Source organism: Physcomitrium patens, chromosome 21 (assembly GCF_059467195.1).
Source record: "Physcomitrium patens ecotype Gransden chromosome 21, ASM5946719v1, whole genome shotgun sequence".
Lineage (NCBI taxonomy): Eukaryota > Viridiplantae > Streptophyta > Bryopsida > Funariales > Funariaceae > Physcomitrium > Physcomitrium patens.
Window position 1 is genome coordinate 4,413,991 of NC_143430.1, and position 21,823 is coordinate 4,435,813.

A 21,823-nucleotide genomic window follows, 5' to 3' on the forward strand; every position below is an offset into this window, starting at 1 on the left:
TAAAAAACTTACAAAACTTCACACTGTAACATACTATAAGAATATTATACTTAATTCTTTTCTATCTAATTTTGAAATATTAGATGATTTACCAATCAAACTATGGCAGTATTGGATGCTAACATTAGAGAATCAACATTGGTTTTAAACTTTAGTTATTAGTAAATTTAAAATTGATCAATATTTCAAATGTAATTTGTACATCCTTTTATTGATTGTGATACATTTTTTTCCAATTGGGACAATATATATTTATATGTACATATTAAAAAACAATTATAACCCATTGTAACATGATTGTTTTTTGACAATTTGAAGTATTGATGTAAAACAAATTAATATTGTTCAGCCATATCATTAGAATTGATAATGTGATAATTATTTTGATTAAAAAATGACCATTTAATTTTAAATTATATCATTTTAGGGATGAATACATACATTTTAGAATGTAATTTAGGATGAAACCCTTTATTATCATTATTATTTTATATATTCAATAAAAGCAGGTTTTATGATAATTTTTTACAAACAATTTGTGTTCAGTTTCTCAAGATTACATTAGTTCAAAATCCATTTTTGATGATGATATTATGAAGTTTAATAATTATTTCATGTCCTTAAAATACAAATACAATTTCCTAAAAAATATGTAACACTCTCTGAGTCATAAAGGTTAAAAAAGATACAATGCATTATGAACAATTTAAAAACATTTATGTAATTGTTACCATTCATCCAGTTAAAAAAACACATAAGTTTGTGTATATGTATACATATGTATATCTATATGTAGACATATATAGAAGCTTTTATATGTTTTCATTATATTCAGTTTATCAACAATGCATCAATATTGTTCTTTAACTGATGAATGTAAAAGATAAAGGAAAAAATAAAACACAATAGCTATCAAATTCACTATCATTATCATACTTATAGTGTGATTGTTTTATAATTTTATCATATCATGTACAGTTACATAGACAGCAAAGTTAAAGAACAACCACAACTATTACTTTTAAGATTGGACTTGTCTCTAGTATTTTACTTTTCATTCGCATTTTTTATTGAAAAATGTAAAAGAAACAATACGTGCACAATCCTAGATCCAAAATTACACACGAAACAATTCATTCAATGCCCTTGGCTGTATGATTTGTGGCTCTCTATCTAGAGTCTTGAACGGAATATTGTTACAAATATAAACAAAACCCCTTTTATAGAAAACAAATAAATAATAGTAAGTAGAGAAGTCAATGGTCAATGTCAAACTGACTAAATACCAATCAAGCAACGAAGCCCTAGAAACCAAGTCCATTCCACGCGGAATATGGACACCAGCAAAGACGTGCCATTGGACGAATTCGCGCCGATGACGAGGAATGGGTAGAACGCGGCGGTTCCACTCGGAATTGGTCGCCCTCGACAACCGCCTGACGAAAATATTTCGTCGTTCAACGAACGGAAACATCAACGAAGGTTCACCGGAATTTGTCGAAATCCAACATCCAACATCGGACGTTTGCTCGGGCACCTGACCATCGTTGTCCAACGAACGATAACGCGTCTTTTGGAAGTCGGCGTGCTGGGGCTCCTGTCTCCGCTCTGTCTCGCGGTGTCTTTTTTAAGGGTTCGTGCCTCGTTGCGCAGGGCATTCGATCAACAATTTTGAAGCTATTCTCTGCAGTTCCGCTCAACCCATCGTTGATCTCTACGCTCTCGTGCAATTGGTGTGTTGTGCGCGATCGGCTTGCTCTAGAAGTAGTTGTGTATTGTGGGTTTTGATCAGTGAAGGAGGGTTGCGTGTGTTTTTTTTTATCCGTTTGTTGTAAAAGATGACGACCTCGAAGAGGCTTGCGGACAAGAAGAGCGCTAAGTTCCAGAAGAACGTGCACAGGAGGGGCAGTGTCCCAGAGACGACGATTAAGAAGAAGAACCAGTATCCTGTTGGTCCGATGGTGCTCGGCCTGTTTGTTTTCGTCGTCATTGGGTCTTCTCTCATCCAGATCCTCCGCACTGCTACCACCGGCGCCATGGCGTGATGAGGTGATGGCGTGGATAGCGATTTTTTAGTGCAGTATACACGGCTATGCGGTTATTTGTTTTAGGAGCTTATGTCATGAGGAAACCGCGCCGTAATGGTTTCGAGGGTTTTCATGGAGTGCTCAATTGTCGTAGCCTCCTTGTCCGATGATTGATCTCTTATGTAAACTTTGATAATCTCAATCTTAATATTGCCGTGTCTTACGGCACTTCCATACTTGTTGAAATCCGGGTGTGTGTTTGCTTTCATTCTGCTCTAGATTTGATTTCTATTTGTTTAGACCTGACTCGCATCTGTTCGCAAACCTGTTCAGTACCTGGTTTCTTTTTCAATTTTCTATGATCTACGACGTAGCCTTCCGAAGGTATCTTACATTATATATTTTCGAAGCCCTATTACCTTATTATCTCTATTATTATGATATGAACGTAGATGCAGTCCATCTTGTGAACTATTTCGCAGTACCAGAAAGTTACTATGAACCCTTCTGCACAGTAACGTGCCTGTGCGTTTCTTTTATCCCAAGGCCGCGTGAGCATTCTGAAATTCTTTGTAGAGTTGAAGCCTTGCTGGTGCACGATTTAATGAAACTATATTTGTACCATAGTTGTCCCACCGTATTGGACTGATGATACGAAGCGAAAGGCTGCAGGTCAAGCAAGGAAACCACCAGTGGTTCTCTTGCAGCAGCATAGGTAATGCCCAGTCACTTTCCAGCCTCCGATGTTGTACTCCCTATACTCGTGTTTTGTGACATTTTGTAGTGTACGTGGTTTCCCACACTGAATTTGTCGATGCTGCTCACCCTCCCCAACACTAATATCTCTCTCGTCTTACTCTGACCAGGTGCACAGGGTCCTTCAGCAGATGCTTGTGTTTTATCAGCAAATCTGCAAATGTTACGAGACGATGACGATGCGATGGTGCCTGTGGTGTAGTGAAGCATCCTTGTGGGCGCAGTTTCCCTTGTTCGAGCTTTTATTCATGCAGGTAACATCTATCAGAGGTCACCACTTGACAATTGCATGAAATAACGAACCATGATCAACGCAATTGACCTTGTGTCTTTTTTCTCTTTTCGTTGTTTTCTTTTTTCTCAAACCAAGCTTCACAAAGAAATGAAGGTGGGTGGGTTTTATGAACTTGTTCTCTCAACTGCTTAGATGCTTGAACACTCTCACAATGTGCATTCTTAAACAACCACAAGACTGGTGTTAAGGGAGTTTCATTTGTTTATGCTTGGATCTATAGCAGAGTTTGTCAGGCAGAGGAAGTGATCCCTATCAAACGGTGCCCACCATGGACCATACTGTTTGGTTTGTAATGTGTTATTTGAAAAAAGAAGATGAAATGTTTTCAACTGACTTGCATTGTAACGTCATGGCTCAGATGCACAGTATGAAGGAACATGTCTTTTCTACAGTGTTTAGAATAAAGTTAATTATATTTTTGGGGAGTTGAAGAAATATTTCAACCTGGATCAATGTGAATTGCGAACGTTATGGTGTATGTTATACATTTGAATTCATGAGTTCTAACTGCACGAAGTTTTATATAAGATAGATCAGATGAAAGAAAACGTTCACAATTTATTTTGATATCGTTCGTGGCCTTAAAACAACTTTAGATTATAAAACCTAATTCCTTCTCCAATCTGGTAATTTTTTTTCCAAATGATATGTATAGAAGAGAAATAACTTTAGAATTCAAAGTGTCAGTTTACTGAAGTTTCTTTGCTATGTCCTTACTTTTTTAACATTTTAATAGCTCTCTTTTGCTTACCCTGTAGCTGACACCATTTTGCTTGTCAAAAATGTATGAAAAAAGGTAAAGCTTTACTTTTAACATACAACACATTTTAATATAGAAATTGACTGATTGTTAACAATAAACTTGTTAACATGTAGCATTACTTCATGTTTGGAATGTTTTCTCATGTAAAATTTAAAAATACTTTTACAGCCATAAATTTTGTGCATCTTGAAATGTAGTTTGTTAACTTATAGTAAAATTAAATAATAAATTAGAGTTGAAGCTGTGACAATAAATAGATTACAAGGTCAAAATAACTAAGTTAATGTATATAATATCTTATTTTAAAAAAATTATTAAAATAAAGTTACATAATATTTTTGAAACTATAGTTCTATTTAAATAATTATAATATTATATATAAGTAATTTTGTAACTTTATCCAAATGTTTAGAAACTTCCACAATTAATTTCTAAAATTTGAATTATTTTGAAAAATCTTAAAAACTCTAAAGTACTTTAAAAAACTATTAATATTTATACATACATCAAGTAGTTTCATACAATATATTATGTTACATCATTAAAATTTTAAAATACCATATGTATTTATATTAAATAACCACAGTATTTTCTATTAGATTTATAGTTCCAAATACATACATATACAAATACATACATACATACCTACATATATAGTGCATTAAATTAACAAACCCGCAGCGACGCCCTCGTCCTCTGTCCTCCTCCATTTCGAAGCGCCACGCCTAGGACGGACGCGACGGACGCGACGGACGCACTATCAGGGGAAGAAGAAGATGATGATAACGAAGAAGACGAAGCAGAAGACGAAGGCTGTCCAACACCACCACCTCCACCAGCGGAAGGGAAGGGAATGGAATGGAAGGAAGGGCAAAGGAAGGAACGGGAGGAAGGATGGAAGGAAGCATTGCATGCAACCAATGCATGTGGAGAAAGGGAAAATGGTGGCGACTAAATGAAGCCCAACAAAGCAGCCAAAGCAGCAAAGCCAACGAGAGTGGGGGGTGGGGATGCTGGGGTGCTCGATCCTAGTGTTTCGTAGGCAGGGGGGTCATTGAAGAGGAGCATGTGGCAATGGGGAGAGAATCCTGCATCCTGCGTTGTCGTCACCCACCTTCACCACACCCCCCCCCTCTCCTCCCACCCTTGTAGTTAAGCCCCAAACCCACCCCCCCCCATGATTAGGCACCTGCTTGCTTTTGGCTGGTTTCTAGTTGGGCCATCATTCATGAGTCCCCCCTCCCCCCGCCGGAAAGATAAAAACAGTGCTGCAGAAATAGAGAGGAGGAGAGAAAGAGGAGGAGCCAGAGAGAGAGAGGAACCCACCACCACCACTCCCCCACCCCGCCCTGCCCTGCCCTGGGGCCTCACTTCACCTGTCTCTATTTCCACGCATAGCCTTCCCTCCTCCTGCTCCTCGTATTCCCCTTCGCCCCCTTTTTTGCTTGCTGGAGCCACAGCAGCAGAGCAGAGAGAGGAGAGCGGGCTGAGGGACCCGCAAGACGGGGCTGAAGTAGATGATGCTGGCTTGTTGGGCTGATCAATGGGAGCGTGGGTGAGAGAGGGCGAGAGAGTGAGAGAAGGCGGAAAGCGGGTGTTGGAGAGATGTTGCTGTAACTGAGGGCGTGGGGAATAACGTGGCCATTGGGGTTGCTGGCTCTGATTGAGGATCGCATCGTGGTGGTGAAGTGGTGTTTGTAACCTGGTGGGTCGTGGTCTGTTTGGGAGGTGGGTGAAGGTGGGCCAATCTTGGTGAGATTTCGGATAGATTCCAGCTTGTGCGGTTGCAAGCTTACGTGTTGTTGTACCGCCAGTGCGTGCGTGCGTGCGTGTGTGTGTTTGTGTTGGGGGGCAAGTTTCGTCTTTGTAATCGGTGGGTGGGTTGTTCGGGTGAATTTCGGAGGGATTTGGTTGATGTAATCGGATGGGAGGAAGACGTGCTGGAGGCTTAGACGAAGCTGCATTGGTGTCGGCAATGGTAGATTGAGGACGGTGCGGTACGGGCTGGCGCGGGTTGGGACGTAGAGGGGTACAGGGATGGGCTGCCTCAGTTCGAAGCCCAAGAACTCACGCCGAGCCAGCCTCAATGACATAGATCCTGAGAAAGCTGACTTAGGTTCGTTTCATTCCATGGCTTGATTCTCAGTTTGGATCCTCTCGTGCTCGTGCATAGTTCAGTGTGGGCTTTATGGATGCAACGTCGCATATGTTTTAAAGTCATGGCTCTTTCAGCTTTAGGGTCTCTGTTTGCTTTTTCATTGGGTCTTTATATGCACGTCATTACATATCAAGTCGGAGAAACGCCAATCGACTACTCGGAACACTTCTTTTAAGATGCTACATTGCCGACTTCGTCATGGGCACATGTCCCGCAATTGCTGGAGCATATCTTTTGCGTTTCCGGACAATCACTACTCCTCATTAGTTGGAGCTGAGCTTGGGAGAAGTTAGCTACTGTTCAGTTTCGATGTTGTGTACTCGTTCGTGGCTGTATTGTCTTAGTGTACATATTATTTTAAAACTTAAGAAAATTTACCGAGATAGAATTCAAGAGTTGCTTCCATTTTCGTTGAGTAGCACTCATTCCCAAATCATTTCAGGGTTTTAATTCTACTTTTCTGCTTCCTGACTTACTTCGCTAGGTATTAGTGTAGGGTTTTAGGTTGTTGTGCTTGGTTTGTTTCTTATACTTTGCAATGTTTGCATCATACTTGCCTTGATGAATTTTTCTGGTTATTACCCGATCCTTTACGTGTCGATTGTCTCCCATGAGTTCACCTTGTCTCCGTCGTTTGATTAGTGAATTTGTACCAATACAATACTCTGCTTGGTAGCTTTCTCTGATATCCAGGTGCCATTCTTTAACGGTATTGTGACCGATCTTTCAGTTTTTCCCAGTATTTTCTCTCTTCTTGTCTTTGTCCGCTTTCATTCCTTGTTGGTCTACTTAGTTTACCAGGAGTTTGAAATGTCACGATCTGCAGAAAATGGAAGACGAGCGGAACCAGAATCTGTGCCAGACTTTAAGGAGTACCCATTAGAAACGCTGAAAGTAGCCACTAGAGGGTTCAACGCAGATCTTATTGTCTCAGAGAGCGGGGAGAAGGCACCCAACTTGGTCTATAAAGGAAAGCTGGAACAGAATCGACTTGTTGCTGTGAAGCGGTTTCCTAAATCGGCATGGCCTGATGCGAAAGGCTTCTCGGTAAAACATTCTTTCACATAAAAAATTTCCTGCTATCTTTCGAAAGTGTTACAATCATCAACAGAGACTTTCATATTGGTTCACTTGGCACACCTCTTGAGGTTACAGTGTACCCAATGTTAAGATCCTCTTTTTTGGATCGCCATTACTACGTGAACCCAAGGGTGGTGTATGATATGTTTAGGGGTTTGTTTAAATTTCGCGATCTGCATCGTCGCAGCAAGATCTTGAACTTTGTTTTATTTTTCGTCTTCATTTTTGCTTAGTTTTATTTTATAAACATGTCTTTGAATTCTTGTTACCTCAACGGAAGGTTATCACTGGTACCCATGTGAATCGAAGAGAATGCCGGTCAGATCGCTGAGCAGTCAACGTTTACACATCGCTTGTACTTGGTGACAGGACGAGGCTTGGAAGGTGGGTCAAGTAAGGCATGAGAGACTCGTGAACTTAATTGGATACTGTGTTGAGGGTGATGAGAGGCTACTTGTTGCTGAATTCATGCCGCACGACACTCTTGCGAAACACCTTTTCCATTGTAAGTAGGCTCTACCACTTGTTAGACTTGAGTTGACCATAATAACATGAACGATGTAGTGGTTTTTTGACGTTCTTACAGTTCTTTTGCTGTCCTGAATAAGAAGCTTGTCTCTTGTAAGATTATTTTTGCAGCTAATCAATTTTTATTGTTCAATCACCCAGTAATTTATTAGATCTTTCTGTGTTTGTTTTTACTGAATATGACATGCTTATGAAGAGTACTGGTTGGAAATCATTGCTTGTAGCTGCTTCATGTGTGGTTGTAATCACAGTTGCAGGTCTTTATAATCAGTTTTTTGTTGTATGTCGTGACTTCAACCCCTTCTGACCTCATTTCTCTCCTGATCGGCGAAATATTGCGTGTACCACAGGGGAGAAGCAGCCAATGAAGTGGGGCATGCGGTTACGTGCTGCACTTTATGTTGCGCAGGCGCTTGATCATTGTTCAAACAACAACCTTCGCCTTTACCATGATTTGAATGCTTATCGTGTGATGTTTGACCAGGTAGTATGTCCTTTCGAGTGGGCTAATCAGCCGTCCTATTCTGTAAACAAGCTGAGGTTATTCTAGTGATATGTTTGAATTTTGAAGTCGTGCTTAAAGTGATTCTGAATTTTCTTCGTTTTTTCTTTTGTATTTTCCCTTTTTATGCTTCTTAAATGGATGAAATTCAGCAGTACTCATAACGTTGCTCGAATTGGTCCTGTTGGTTGTGGCATCTAATGGAAAATTCTGTAAATTTTTTTTTGCTGCAAGAACAATGTTGATTTAGCGGTTGTATCTGTCTTCTGTCACCGTCTTTAAGAGCCAAGATTTTGCAGGGTTGTTTATTTATGCATGCCTATTTGTCCAGGATGGCAGCCCTCGATTATCTTGTTTCGGTCTGATGAAAAACAGCAGAGATGGCAAGAGCTACAGCACAAACCTGGCATACACGCCTCCTGAATATCTACGCACAGGTGAATCCTTGAATATGATATTTGTTCATTCTTCTCACTTTCGTTGCCACGTCTGATTTCAAACGAGAAAAAACCCCACTGAGTATTTCCAGAGTTATGTTTCTATCATAATCTGACTGTTTTGTAGGTACTAGATATGTAATTGGTTCAGTTATGGTTCTATTATGCCTACACAAAAGCTGGTCTAAAAAGTCCAACTCTAAATTTTTTTGCATGTTATAATGCGTTCTTTTGTTTGTGAATCCAGGAAGGGTGACACCAGAAAGTGTAATTTACAGCTATGGAACTGTGCTACTCGATCTCTTGAGTGGAAAACACATTCCACCTAGCCATGTGAGTCCGGTTTATTTACCCTGAATTGAAGTGTAGCAATTCATTTCAAGTATGAATCGCATACGAAATTATTTGTTGAGTCATCTCTAAATCTAAGATCTGTGGAGTTGTAAGGCACATGCTGACACTTCAATAATGGACTGCAGGCGTTGGATATAATTCGCGGGAAAAACATGCTCATGCTAATGGACTCCTACTTGGAAGGAGAGTACTCCAACGACGATGGTTTAGAGGTCGTTCGTCTGGCATCACGGTGTTTGCAGTTTGAACCGCGTGAACGGCCCAATGCGAAGATGCTTGTGACTGCACTCACCCCTCTTCAGCGGAGAACCGAGGCAGCTGGTCGGTCAGTATCTCTAAATCAATAGCAGGCAGGCATGCAGAGAGAGAGAGAGAGAGAGAGAGAGAGAGAGAGAGAGAGAGAGAGAGAGAGAGAGAGAGGGGGCTCTTAACTAGATGAGAATAGGAACATTTTTTAAAGGAAGAATCAGGCTTGCAGAACGAGGCTCATTTATTAATTGGGACATGCATTTTCAAAAGTTAGATGTTGCCTCATGAAAGCCCAGTCTTTGCCTGAGATGTTAACGTTTGCTGCTTCGAAAAGTATCCGTCCCAGATTTTTGATACTTTGAGTAGTGGTGACTTGGCGAGACTGAGGCTGCAACATGACAATGGTTTCATCCAAGCTTTACCTGTCATTAGCAGGGTTGTTTTTATTTCAATGGATTGACGCAAGCTTGAAAGGCCTTCTTGCTTGGCTTCTTTCAAGTTTCCCTGTGGTTAACACAATGCGTTAGGATCTTTTAATTGTATTTTCTGTACAATGTTTCCCACTGTGTTGATGATTTCAGTTTGCATGGTGAAGGATGATCTGGTCATGTGAACAAAAAACCCAGAATCATGAGTCTTTATCATTTTTTGAAAATTTAACCTAGCTGTTGAAACAAATTACTTAAGCGGATTTGCTTGTTTTAGTTGGTAGATGATAAGACACTACAGTAAAGTTCAATTGTGTAATGCAGTGAATATGTATGTGTGTATATTTATACATATGTATACATGTATTTTTTTTTACTTCAAACTTGATATTGTGAATTTTGTATTTCTGAAGTTTGTATCTACTCCAAAATCGGAGTTTTGTTATTCAATGTGCAAAAATCACAACAAACAAATACATGGATGGTTGTTCATTGAGGGTTGAACTTTGCGAATTTATGAAAGCTACAAGAAGCTATTAATTGATTTATCTTAAGTGTGATGAATAATATTAATTCCTTCTTATACTGTAAGAAGTTAGTATTATTACTTTATAAATTTTGGAACTAAAACATTTTTATTCTGAACGTCACTCTTATTTTGTTTAAGGTATACAGCTATAGAAACCAAACAGTCAAATGTAAATTTCTGCAATAACCAGCTAAAAATAGAAGTTCGAGTGGTTTCTACTTAAGTCTGTATATTGTTTTATTTTATTTCCAGTAATCACTATTTTTGAATATAAATGTATATTATGGATTGGCTTATATTTATTATTGCACATGAAACCATTTGCAAGTAAAGAATGCATGGCAAAACTTTTAAGCTACTTCAGTTCCTTATTGTTAATCAATGTGTCATTTGAAATGTAATGAGAAGAAATTTGAATGGCAAGATGTATCAAATAAGTAGAACATCACCTAATTAGTAATTTCTTAAAAATATGTTTCATTTGGATGTTTTTATATATTTTGATATATTTAATTTATTTAAGAATATATAATAATAATAGTAATAGAAACAAAAAGTATTTCAAACCAATGTATCAATAATCTATCTTCTCTATAAACATTGTTTTAGAAAATGCATCTTAAATTGATTGTAAAATGCATTTAAGCAAATACTTTTAATTAGTTTTAGAAAAAATTCTTTGTATTTTTGTATTTTATTTTTAAAATTTAAAAAGTGATCTTTATTATTATTATTATTATTATTATTTTTATCAATTTAGGACATATATAAATTTGTTGTCTAATATTTATTCAAAACTCCAAACTTTTTAATATCTTCAAAAAGATCTAACTTTTCAATTTTTTTTTTTAAAATAAAGATAGATAGCATTATTAATTCAATTATTTATATATTTTGTATTCTCTTTCTATTCCTCTATTTCTATAGATCCTCTTGGAGCTCCAAATTGTTAATGTAAATAAGTAAAAGTAAAAGTATAATAAGTTATCTTATAAAGGATATTATCTTACATAAGTTGCTAATGGTCAAAGGGTTGGTTCTTGACATGTGGTAAGGTTAAGAAACAAGGCAAATGAATGGATAAAGGATCTTAAAAATATAGAGGATATACTAAAGACATATCTTTATAGTAGATAAAATATTAATAAATAATCATGGTAGAATCTTGGATGGATGTATTCATTAAAGGATGGAAGTTGTCCATTTGGATAGCAACCATCACCTATAAATAATGGATATTAGAAGTGTGAGTTATCTTACTTTGTACTCTCTTTATGAGCAATCTTGCCAATGCTATGTGTTGTGATTTAAAAGTTCTCTTTCTTCAATAAGTTATGGATCCACTTACCTTTAATTGTAAGTTTTGAAGTTCTTTGAAGTCTTTCTTATTAAGAGGACTAGATCTTATGGTTATTGATGTTAGTATTTGATATCTTCTAATCCTATTTTTTGCATCTAGTTGTTGATGTAGATTTACTCTTACTTATTGTTAAGTAAATATATAGTCTTGGAAATTGTTAGACACCTTAGAATGATGTTTTAGAATACAAGTGTTGTATTTCTTTAGTGAGTTACATCATTGGTGTACTAACATTCTGCTTTTATGTGCTATTTTTGAAAGTTTTTTTTTTAAAGTAATAAAATATGTTTTGTGAGATTAGAAGTGAGTAAAGAATGGAAAAGCTTATAAAGGATGTTTGGATAGAATATAAGACTTATGAAAAGTCTTATAAGTAAAGTTGAGAGTGATTAAAGGATAAAAATATTAGTTTACTCACATAGAAGGTATTTTGGATTTCTAAGACAATATCTTTATCTTGATTTTGAGAGATCTATCTTGTCTTTTTTTGATTCTCTTTCATACATATCTTTTCTAGACATGGCCTCAAGTGAGAGTGAGGCCTTGAGAATGATTGAGAAGTTTAGAGAAGACAACTTCTACCATTGGAAGAAAAAAAATGGATTTTTTTTTGACTTTATTGGATCTTTGAAACATTGTTGATGAAAGTGAAGAGCTTGCAAGCAATAATGGTGATGTCAAGGTGAAAAGAAGTACAAACATTGTGAAATGGAGGCTTTTGGATTGATTGCAATAAATCTTGATGATGCAAATTTTTTCACATGTAATTGCTTGCAATGGACCAGTAGAAGCATAGAAGATTCTTTGCAATATCTATGAGAGTAGAAACCTTCTCAATATTCTATGAACAAGAAAGTTCTTAATATTAAATATGGAAGAAGAAGATAGCTTCATGACTTATATTAATAAGGTGAAAGCATTTACAAATCAATTAGCAGTTATTGACAAATTAGTTGATGATAATGATATTGTATTAATATTGCTCATGAGTCTTTTGGAGGCATCAACTACCTCATTGTGGCATTGGAATCCATTAACATAAAAGAACTTACATTGAGTTATGTTATATTAAGACTTCTTATGAAGTGACTAAGAGAAAAAAAAAGAGCTTCAAATCAATGATTCGGCTCTATTTTGAAGGCATAGCAAATGTAGCTATTATCACCAATATGATAATTTAAAAATTAATATGAAAAATTATTATATTTATAAAAAATTAGGTCATTTTGTGAAGAATTGCTACAAAGTTAAGAAAGGAAATAAGGAGAATATAAATAATGCTTGTGATAACTTTGGTGGAAATGACTATGCTTTTATGGCAAGTAAAGGAACCTCTATGGCTGCTATGTCTAAGTAGATTATAGATTTGGATGCTACTAAGTACATGGTACTATATCAATATTCATTTGATATTTATAAATCAATTTTAGAAACAAAAGTTTTGCTAGGAAATAATAACATGCTACAAGCTATTAGAATTGGTTTCATTGTAGGAATTTTTTTTGTAAAAGACCAAATTAAGAGAATCAAATTGAAAGAAGTCTTACATATATCAAAGACAAAGAAACTTCTTTTAGTGAGTACACTTATATCTTATGGTTGTAAGGTATAATTTGACATGAATGGATGTTTTGTGAAGATATTGGATGGACAAAATTTTCCAAAGGCTTTACAAATGGCAACCTCTACTTCATAAATTTTAAGAAGGTGAATAAACTTGAAGTGGCGGCATTTACTGAGTTTTCATAAGATTAAGATAAGTTTGAAATTTGGCATCAATGATTTCGTCATTTGAATGCCAAAAGCATGAAAGAGCTCCAATCCATGGTAAGTAGCTTAGACCTTGGTTAATTTAGCCACAATGCCATAATACATACTTGTAAAGGTTATATATAAGATAAAGAATAAAAGGCTTTATTTTCAAGAGGAGTTACAACACATGTTACTAAATTTTTAGAGATTGTGCATTTTAAAGTTTGTAGATCAATGAAAATACCATCAATTTGAAGAATAAGGTAATTTGTCACATTTATTGATGTTTTCTTAAGAAAGATGTGGATTTACATCTTTAAAGCTAAGATTGAGTGTTTTTCAAGATTTAAGGAGTTTAAGGCACTTGTGGAAAAGTAATGTAAGTACAAGATCAAAATATTACTTATGAATAATAGAAGTGAGTATATGTTAAAGTACTTTGATGAATTCTTAAAGATTCAAGATATTGCAAAAAAAACCTCCACTCTTTATATTCTATAATAAAATATAATTATTCAAAGAATAAATTTTATCATTGTAAAAATAATAAAGAATATACTTCATGTACAAAACCTTTGACATAAATATTAGATGGAATCTGTGATAAATGAAGTGTATACAAAGAATAAATATCTTAAAAGTATATTTAAATCAACAACTCTAGAAGATGCTTGGAATGGCAAGAAACCTTATGTTTTATACATGAAGATTTTTAAATGCATTACTTATACAAAGGTATCAAATTATATAAGGTCCAAATTTGATGCAAAAGATAAAAAAATATATGTTTTTTGGATATTATAATGGTACAAAGGCATATAGACTAATGTGTTTAGAAACCAAGTAGATCATTAAGAGTTGTGACGTAGTGTTTTTAAACCTTAAGAGTGCTTATTAGCTCTTAAAAATGTGTTAAAGTAGGAGTAATGGTGTATTTATAGATATATCTCTAATTTTAGTAAAAAATAAGACAAAGATAATAAAAATGAAGATGGTAGAAATACAAATCAAGATGAAGAACCAAAGAAGATAAATCAATATATGTCTATAATTCCTAAAACAAGCAATGAAAAAAATCAAAATATGGAAGATAATAGTGATAATGAATATCAACCTTTGAATATGAAGAGACAAGTTTCAAGAGAGTAGAAGGTTGTAAGAGACCTTGGAGTGTATAGAGGTGAATCTTCATCAAATAAAGGAGACATCATATGAGAAAAAAAAAAAAAAATTTGGTGAATGGTGGAAGAACCACATCTTTCTTCAAGTAAGTGAAGAACATGTAGATGTTCCACTCCTTATTGATCTATTGAGTTTGTGAGATGTAATAAAGTCCACAAATGCTATGAAGTAGGAGAAAGCAATGGATAAAGAATAAAAATTAGGCATAGATAATGAAATATGAAAATTAACTCAACTTCCATCAAATCAACCTTCTATTGATTATAAGTAAGTATTTAGAATCATTGTGGCTATTGAGACATCAATGGACTTGGAGATGCATCAAATAAATGTGAAGACAACTTATTTAAATGAAAATTTAGAAGAAGACATCTACATGGATCAACCTCAAGGATTTGTTGAAGAAAGCAAACATCTTCTTTATAAGTTGAAGAAATCATTTTATGAACTTAAGCAATCACCAAGAGCATAGTATCAATGTATTAATACATTCTTTGTGAATAAAAGATTTGTAAGAAATTATATGTGATGCAATCAAATGACTTTTTATTGATTGTCATCCTCGACATTGAAGATTTGATCATCTTAATCAATACCTTAAAGATGATGGATTGATTGAAGGTAAAGTTAAAAAATAAGTATAAGATGAATGATTTGGAAGAACTTCATTATTATTTAAAAATAGAATTCATAAAATATTATGTTAAAAATACCATTAAAATGAGCTAAAATAAATCCATTGAAGAGATATTAAAACAAATCAATATGAAAGAGTGTAAATCTATTAGAACATCTTTGGAGGCTAATTTGAAGTTGATGAAGGTCACAAATGAAGAATTTACTGTAGTTGAAGGTAAAATATAAGGTGTTTTATATAAGAGAGTAGTGGATTGATTTATATATGTAATGGTTGGCACAAAGGTGGATCTTGCATATGCAATGAGTGTTGTAAGTCAACACATGTCCAAGGCTCAATCAATCTATTGAGCAACGATTAAAATGATCATAAAGTATTAAAAAGATACTTTATATTTTAAATTATATCTTAAAAATGATAACATTACTTTGTATGGTTATTATAATGTGGATTGGATTAGAGATGGAAATGATAGAAGATCAACAATAGGATATGTGTTCTTTATTGGAGTTGAAGCTATTTCATAGAATTGCAAGAAACAACCAACAATTATAAGGTCTATAATAGAGACAAAATACATGGCAGCAAGCCATGGTGCAATGGAAGCAATATGACTAGGAATTTTTTAAAAGGTATTGAAATAATATAATTGGAAGGAACTCTAATAAAGTATAATAATCAAGTATGTCTTCTTCTTGTAAAGAATCCAAAATATCATTCATGGACCAAATACATTGACATTCAATATCATTTTATAAGAGAGAAGATTAAAATAATAGCGATTGACATCAAATATTGTATAACAAAAAACATGCTTATTGATTTGTTGATAAAGTTATTAATAAAGGATAGACATTATATGTTGAAAAAGGCATTAAGATTTAAAGCCTTTGATTAATAACAAAATAGGAGTATTAAAATAAATAAGTAAAAATAAAATTAGAATAAGTTATCTTATAGAAGGTATTACCTTATATAAGTTGATAATGGTCAAAGAATTGATTCTTGATATATGATAAGTCCAAGAAACAAGGTAGATGAATGAGCCAAAGATCTCAAGAGTATAAAAGATATGCTAAAGATATATCTTTATAGTAGATAAGATATGCTAAAGACATATCTTTATAATAGATAGATATGCTAAAGACATATCTTAATAATAGATAAAATATAAATAAATAGTCTTGATAGAATCTTGAATGGATGTATTCATTAGAGGCTAGAATTTTTTTATTAAGGCGACAACCACCATTTATAAGTAATGAATATTGGAAGTAAGAATTATCTTATTCCATACTCTTTTTCTATGCTACCTTATTGATTCTATGAGTTATGACTTCAAAGTTCATCTTTCTTCAATACAAATGATCTTAACTAATTAATGTTTATAAGAACTATTTGTTTTTTATTTTGTTTTGTTTTATTTTTTTATTATATTTATAATTGCCAATTCATCTACTTACAAATGTTAAATTTGAAAATTCTTAATGAATAGATAATATACATGAATATATAAATATAAAAAATAATATAAAATTAATAAAATATAAAAATCTTATTAAAATATTTTATGATTATTTTTTAAAAATATTTTTTTTAAAATTTAATTTTATTAAAATATATAAATGAGATATTTAATAATTTTACTTATTTCTTTTAAATTAAAAAATTTAGTAGATTAAAAAGATATAATATGTTTAAATAATAATAAAATTATATTTTATTTAAATTAATAAATTATATGTATTTTAAAAAAAGATTAAGGAGAAACTACACTTAGATTGGTATCAAAAAAAGATAAATTATTTCAAAAATATATAACATATATAAAATAAATTACTAAAGAAAAATTTTAAATCTTCTATTAATATCAAAATTTAGGTTCAATATATATAATTAGCTATAAATCAGCTTTAAGTTTTAAAGATCTAAATCAGTTCTTTAAATAGATTATACTTGTCACAAATATATATATATATATATATATATATATAGATAAAATTACTTAGATAATATAAATAAGTAGAAGTAGGTAAAAATAGGTTAATTTGATAACATCTTATCGAGAAGCTTCATAGATACAATTTCATCTTTATATATGTCTATAGCTGATTAGTAGATTAAAAACTTGGCCAATAAGTTAGCCACATATCACACATATTGGTAACTTATGGTATAAGTTAACAATGTGGTGCACATATATGAAACATGACTTGTAAGTTAAGATATGTGTCTTGCAAATTAGACATGTGTTGGAGGTCTTATAGAATATTACTATGTAGCTCTTGAATAGATAACATATATAGAGGCAAGAGTAAAGCCTTCTTCACTCTTGTCAACTCTTTTCTTGCTTTTGGTCTAGTTTCAAGAGTCTTTAGTTTTCTAGTCTTTAATAATAACCGTTTCAATTACTTATTAAATATATTTACTTTCTTATTTTTAATTTGTCATCTTTCTTTGATCCATTTTTTACTTCTTCATATATCTTGTTTGAATTCTTGTCGTTAAAAATACTTCAAATATTTTAGTAATTATTAAAAATTTAATTTTTATTAAAAATTATTATTGTTAAAATCTAAATATTTTTTTAACAATAAAAAAGATTTTTTTTTTTTTTTTGAATATTTTTACTAGACCTTTGTAGTCTTGTGATAATAGTCTTGATTCAATAATATAATTTGTTTTGATAATAATAACTATGATTTAGAATAATAATTTTTAATAATAATATAAATTATTTAACTTTAAATCTTAATCCTATACTATTATCTTCTAAAAAATGAAGATATGGATATAATATTTTCATTTTTATTTTTGATCACTTTTTCTATTTTCTATGACAATTGCATCTAAACTTAAATAAAAATATTTTTTTTATAAATTATTTAAATAAATTATTTCTTGATATTATTAATATTATTAAAATATGATTATTAACTTTAGATTTTATACCTATTAATTATTTATTTTATTAGTAGAAATATTTAGATTAATAATATATATTAATACAAAAAAAATATAGATATATTGTTTAGTAGATCTAAGATCCAAATTCTAATACTTCAAATATAAGTCCAAAAACTAGTTGGTTGAAAAGTTTTTTCCAAGATATGGCTTTATTGTAAAGAGAACTTATTGATCACCTCAAATCATTGAAAGATTATTATATGCCAATTGGATATCAATCTACAAGTGCTATCTATAAAAAAAATCTACTTGAATAAAAAATTGACAGATTATAGTTGGAATTTATGATGAAATAAAATAACTCAACTTTTGAAAAAAAAAATACATGAACTTAATTCATATAAAAAATAGAAGAAATAAAATAATAAATAAGAAATTAATTTATATTTATAATTAATCAGAATAAAATATTAATATAAATATTAACAATAAAAATAACAATAACACTACCAACCATCAACCATGGTGATTATTTACATTATTTCAATTAATTATTGGCTATTAGTTATTTTTTACTTTGTAATTATTTATTATTTTTATTTAATTTGCTCTAATTTGAACTTTAAGAAGTCTAATTCATAAGTAGATTAATAGATCCTATTAGCTATCAATAATATTTTATAGTAGGGCAAGAAGACCACCTTGTTATTTGATTGTTGTTGAAGCCTTTAAAACTTCTTTCAAATAAAATATTTAGAACATCATTAGCAGTTGTTCATACCTCTAATAAAATCACCAAACATCAAGAGTCTCTTCTAAGGTCGTGATACCAAATATATTATATTTTGCCATTTATTCGATGAAAGACATGTTGTTCTTGAGGATCTTTATCTCGATTTTATCATCTTGAAGGTTGTAACAATTGCAATGTCCCATCTAATAAGTTTGTAAATGAAAGCTCTTGAGTTGAATGTGCTAGTTGTTAGTTCTCCATCTCCTCAGCGTCACAAATACATAAAAACTACAAAAAAAGATAGAAAGTAGAATGCAATCTTGCTTAGACCTTGTTTCTTTTATAGCAAAGTCTTACTATTCTTCATCTTGATTTAAATGGATGTTATCAATGAAAAGCCTCCATTACCTTTGTTGCATTTGTAAGATTCTTTATTGGCTCCCATGTGTATTCACTAATATCATATCTATGCCAATGGACAAGATATTTCAATTTATTTTGGTGCCACCTTGGGTCTAAAACTTCTTTTACTTCAAATTTTTCATTATTGTCTACTTTTATAAGAGGAGGTGGAGCTTGTCTTATTAATAATTGGAGCTTGTCTTCTTCTTACTATATTCATAGTTTTGTATTGTTTAAGAAGAGAGATGTGAAAGATATGATAGATCTTCATTGCCTCTGGTAGATGTAATCAATAAGCAATTGGATTCATTTATTTATAAATAGGAAAAGGTTCAAGCCTACGAAAGTTCAACTTATTACAAGGATGAGTAGTCTTCATATTATGGCAAAGCAATCATATCTTGTCACCTATATTGAATTGTGGTTGTTCTTTTCAATAGGCATATGCATTGATCTTTTGTAGTTCTTGAGCTTCCTTTAATTATACCTTCATTGTTGCATGTAGCTGTGACAAATAATTTGTCAAACTTATTGCTATAGGATTATCAACTTTTCAAAAGACAAAAGTATCAAATTATGGATGGTAACTATAATTGGCAAAGAAAGCTATTTGTTATGTAAAAGAATTCATCGTATTATTATAAGCAAACTTTATCAATAGTAAGAGGGTTTTCAAATCATCTTGTTGATAATTGATAGTACACCTTGAATATTTCTCCAAAACTTGATTTACGTGCTCTGTCTGTCCATCAATTTGAGGATGAAAGGCTAAAGAAAGCTTTATTTCTACCTTTAAAATCTTAAAAAGAGTTATTTAAAATCTTGATACAAATTGAGTCCTCCTATCTAATATAATATCTTTTGACAATCCATGACATCGATAGATATTATCAAGAAAAAACTTGGTAATTTCTTCACATTTAATAGATTTTGTACATGGTCCAAATGTGCTATTTTGATAAAATGATCTACTATCACAAATATAGAATCATACGATCCTAAAACTATAATATTCATAATAAAATCCATAGAAATAAAAAACCATGGTTATTCTAGAATAGGTAATGGTTAAAGAAGTCCATAAGGTTGATGCCGACGAGTTTTTGATCTTGAAAAAATGTCACAAAATTGAACAAAGTCTTTCATAGCCTTTTACATTTGTGGCCATCAAAAAATCTCTAGATATTAGCTCTAGCGTCTTGTTGTATTCAAAATATCTTGTTGCTAAAAAGTCATGACGTGCTTGAAGAACACGTAAATATGTTTATCTTTTTGGTACATATAGGCATCCTTCAAAATAATATAGGTTGTTCTTGAACTCAAACTTAGAAGTATCACAAGACTTAGAAGAAGTATTCTTCATATCATGAATAAGAGAATTAGACGACATATTTAATTAAATTTGTTTGAAAAAAGTTGAATCAAGAATCAATGTTGGTTACACTGCTTAAAGATGAAATTATTCTGGCTTCAATAAAATTATCCTTTATTAATTAAAAAGCTACATCTCCTTCTTTACGTATAAGATAAGAACTTCTAAAAAAGTCATTGGACAAAACCTTAATATTTTCTTGATCGATAAGTGATATTGAACTCAAATCTTGACAAAAACATGTTCCAACAAGCATGGCGATGATTAAAAATACAAGCTGACATGAAATATTTGAGGTTCTTGTGATTTGTATATATAGTGATTGGACTTAAAGCGCCTTCTATATAATGATGCCATTCTTGGAAAGAATCTACAATTGCAAAAAGCTCTTTGTTGTAGATCTTATAGTTAATCTTGGATGCTAAAACTTTCTTGGAATGAAAAGCTATTTGGTGAAGTTTATCATCTATTTCCATTTGTGATAATACAATACTTAAAGCAAAGTCAGATGTATCTATTTTCATAAAGAATGCCTTAGAGAAGTCAATACGATATAAGATTGATACAAAAAAAAAGGTTATTTTTAAAACTTCAAGAACTACTTCCGCTTCTTGATTCCATTGAAGTTTGTCTTTAGAAGTCAAACGTATAAATGGAGCTGTAATTTGAGAGAATTTTTTGATAAAGATCCAATAGTAATTGATAAATCTCAAAAAAATTGGACATCTTGAACCATTTTTGGGATCTTCTAATCCATAATCATTTGTACTTTCTTATGATTCATCATAAATCAATTATTTGAAATAATATAATCTAAGAAGTCAACTTGATTAGTATAGAATATAGTTTTTTATATCTTAGCATAGAATCTTGCATCTCTTAATTTTTGTAAGACACAACAAACATGAAGTTCATATTTTTTTATATTCTTAGAATAGATTAAGATGTTGTCTAGATAATAAACAATAAAATCATCTAATTTTTTTTTAAAAATATCATTCATAAGATGTTAAAAAGTTGTTGGTGCATTTGTAAGTTCAAAAGGCATGACATTATATTCAAAAGGTTCGTACCTAGTTCAAAATATAGTCTTCTATTCATCTCGTTATTTGATGTATACTAGATTGTATGCTCCTTGTAGATCTATTTTTATATAGATCTTAGCTTGATTCAATTGATCAATAAGTCTAGATATTAAAAATAGTGGATATTTGTTCTTGATGGTGATCTTATTGAATCCTTGATAATCAATACAAATCTCCAATGATCAATCTTTTTTCTTTATAAATAGAATTAAGACTCTTATTGGAGATTTAAAATAGTATATAAAGTTCTTGACTAGATTCTTTTCAATATACTCCTTGAGTTTGGC

The 21,823-nt window shown here is 32.1% G+C and overlaps 1 protein-coding gene, 1 long non-coding RNA gene and 1 pseudogene across 3 annotated transcripts; all 3 read left to right on the plus strand.

Moving 5' to 3' along the window:
- Window positions 1-1,670: 1,670 nt before the first annotated feature.
- On the plus strand, window positions 1,671-2,263 carry LOC112274217 (uncharacterized; annotated as a pseudogene). The gene has a single exon (XR_002967343.3). The product of XR_002967343.3 is annotated as an uncharacterized LOC112274217 (transcript).
- A 32-nt stretch (window positions 2,264-2,295) lies between these two features.
- LOC141044664 (uncharacterized) lies at window positions 2,296-3,531 on the plus strand. The gene is made up of 3 exons (XR_012216324.2): window positions 2,296-2,411; window positions 2,693-2,742; window positions 2,894-3,531. It is a non-coding gene; the product is annotated as an uncharacterized LOC141044664 (long non-coding RNA).
- A 2,285-nt stretch (window positions 3,532-5,816) lies between these two features.
- On the plus strand, window positions 5,817-9,668 carry LOC112274216 (serine/threonine-protein kinase BSK5). Its single transcript, XM_024503490.3, has 7 exons — window positions 5,817-5,957; window positions 6,826-7,046; window positions 7,449-7,584; window positions 7,958-8,091; window positions 8,441-8,546; window positions 8,794-8,879; window positions 9,026-9,668. Exons 1-7 carry the CDS (start codon window positions 5,879-5,881, stop codon window positions 9,245-9,247), a joined length of 984 nt encoding a protein of 327 aa, XP_024359258.1. The 5' UTR covers window positions 5,817-5,878; the 3' UTR covers window positions 9,248-9,668.
- The last annotated feature ends 12,155 nt before the right edge of the window (window positions 9,669-21,823 follow it).

What these genes read in the sequence shown, in the direction of transcription:
- LOC112274216 (XM_024503490.3), top strand. Translation starts at nt 5,879, where the DNA reads ATGGGCTGCCTCAGTTCGAAGCCCAAGAACTCACGCCGAGCCAGCCTC. An exon ending in TGCGAAACACCTTTTCCATT is followed by an intron (nt 7,585 to 7,957) that starts GTAAGTAGGCTC and finishes CGTGTACCACAG; the next exon opens with GGGAGAAGCAGCCAATGAAG. An exon ending in ATCGTGTGATGTTTGACCAG is followed by an intron (nt 8,092 to 8,440) that starts GTAGTATGTCCT and finishes CTATTTGTCCAG; the next exon opens with GATGGCAGCCCTCGATTATC.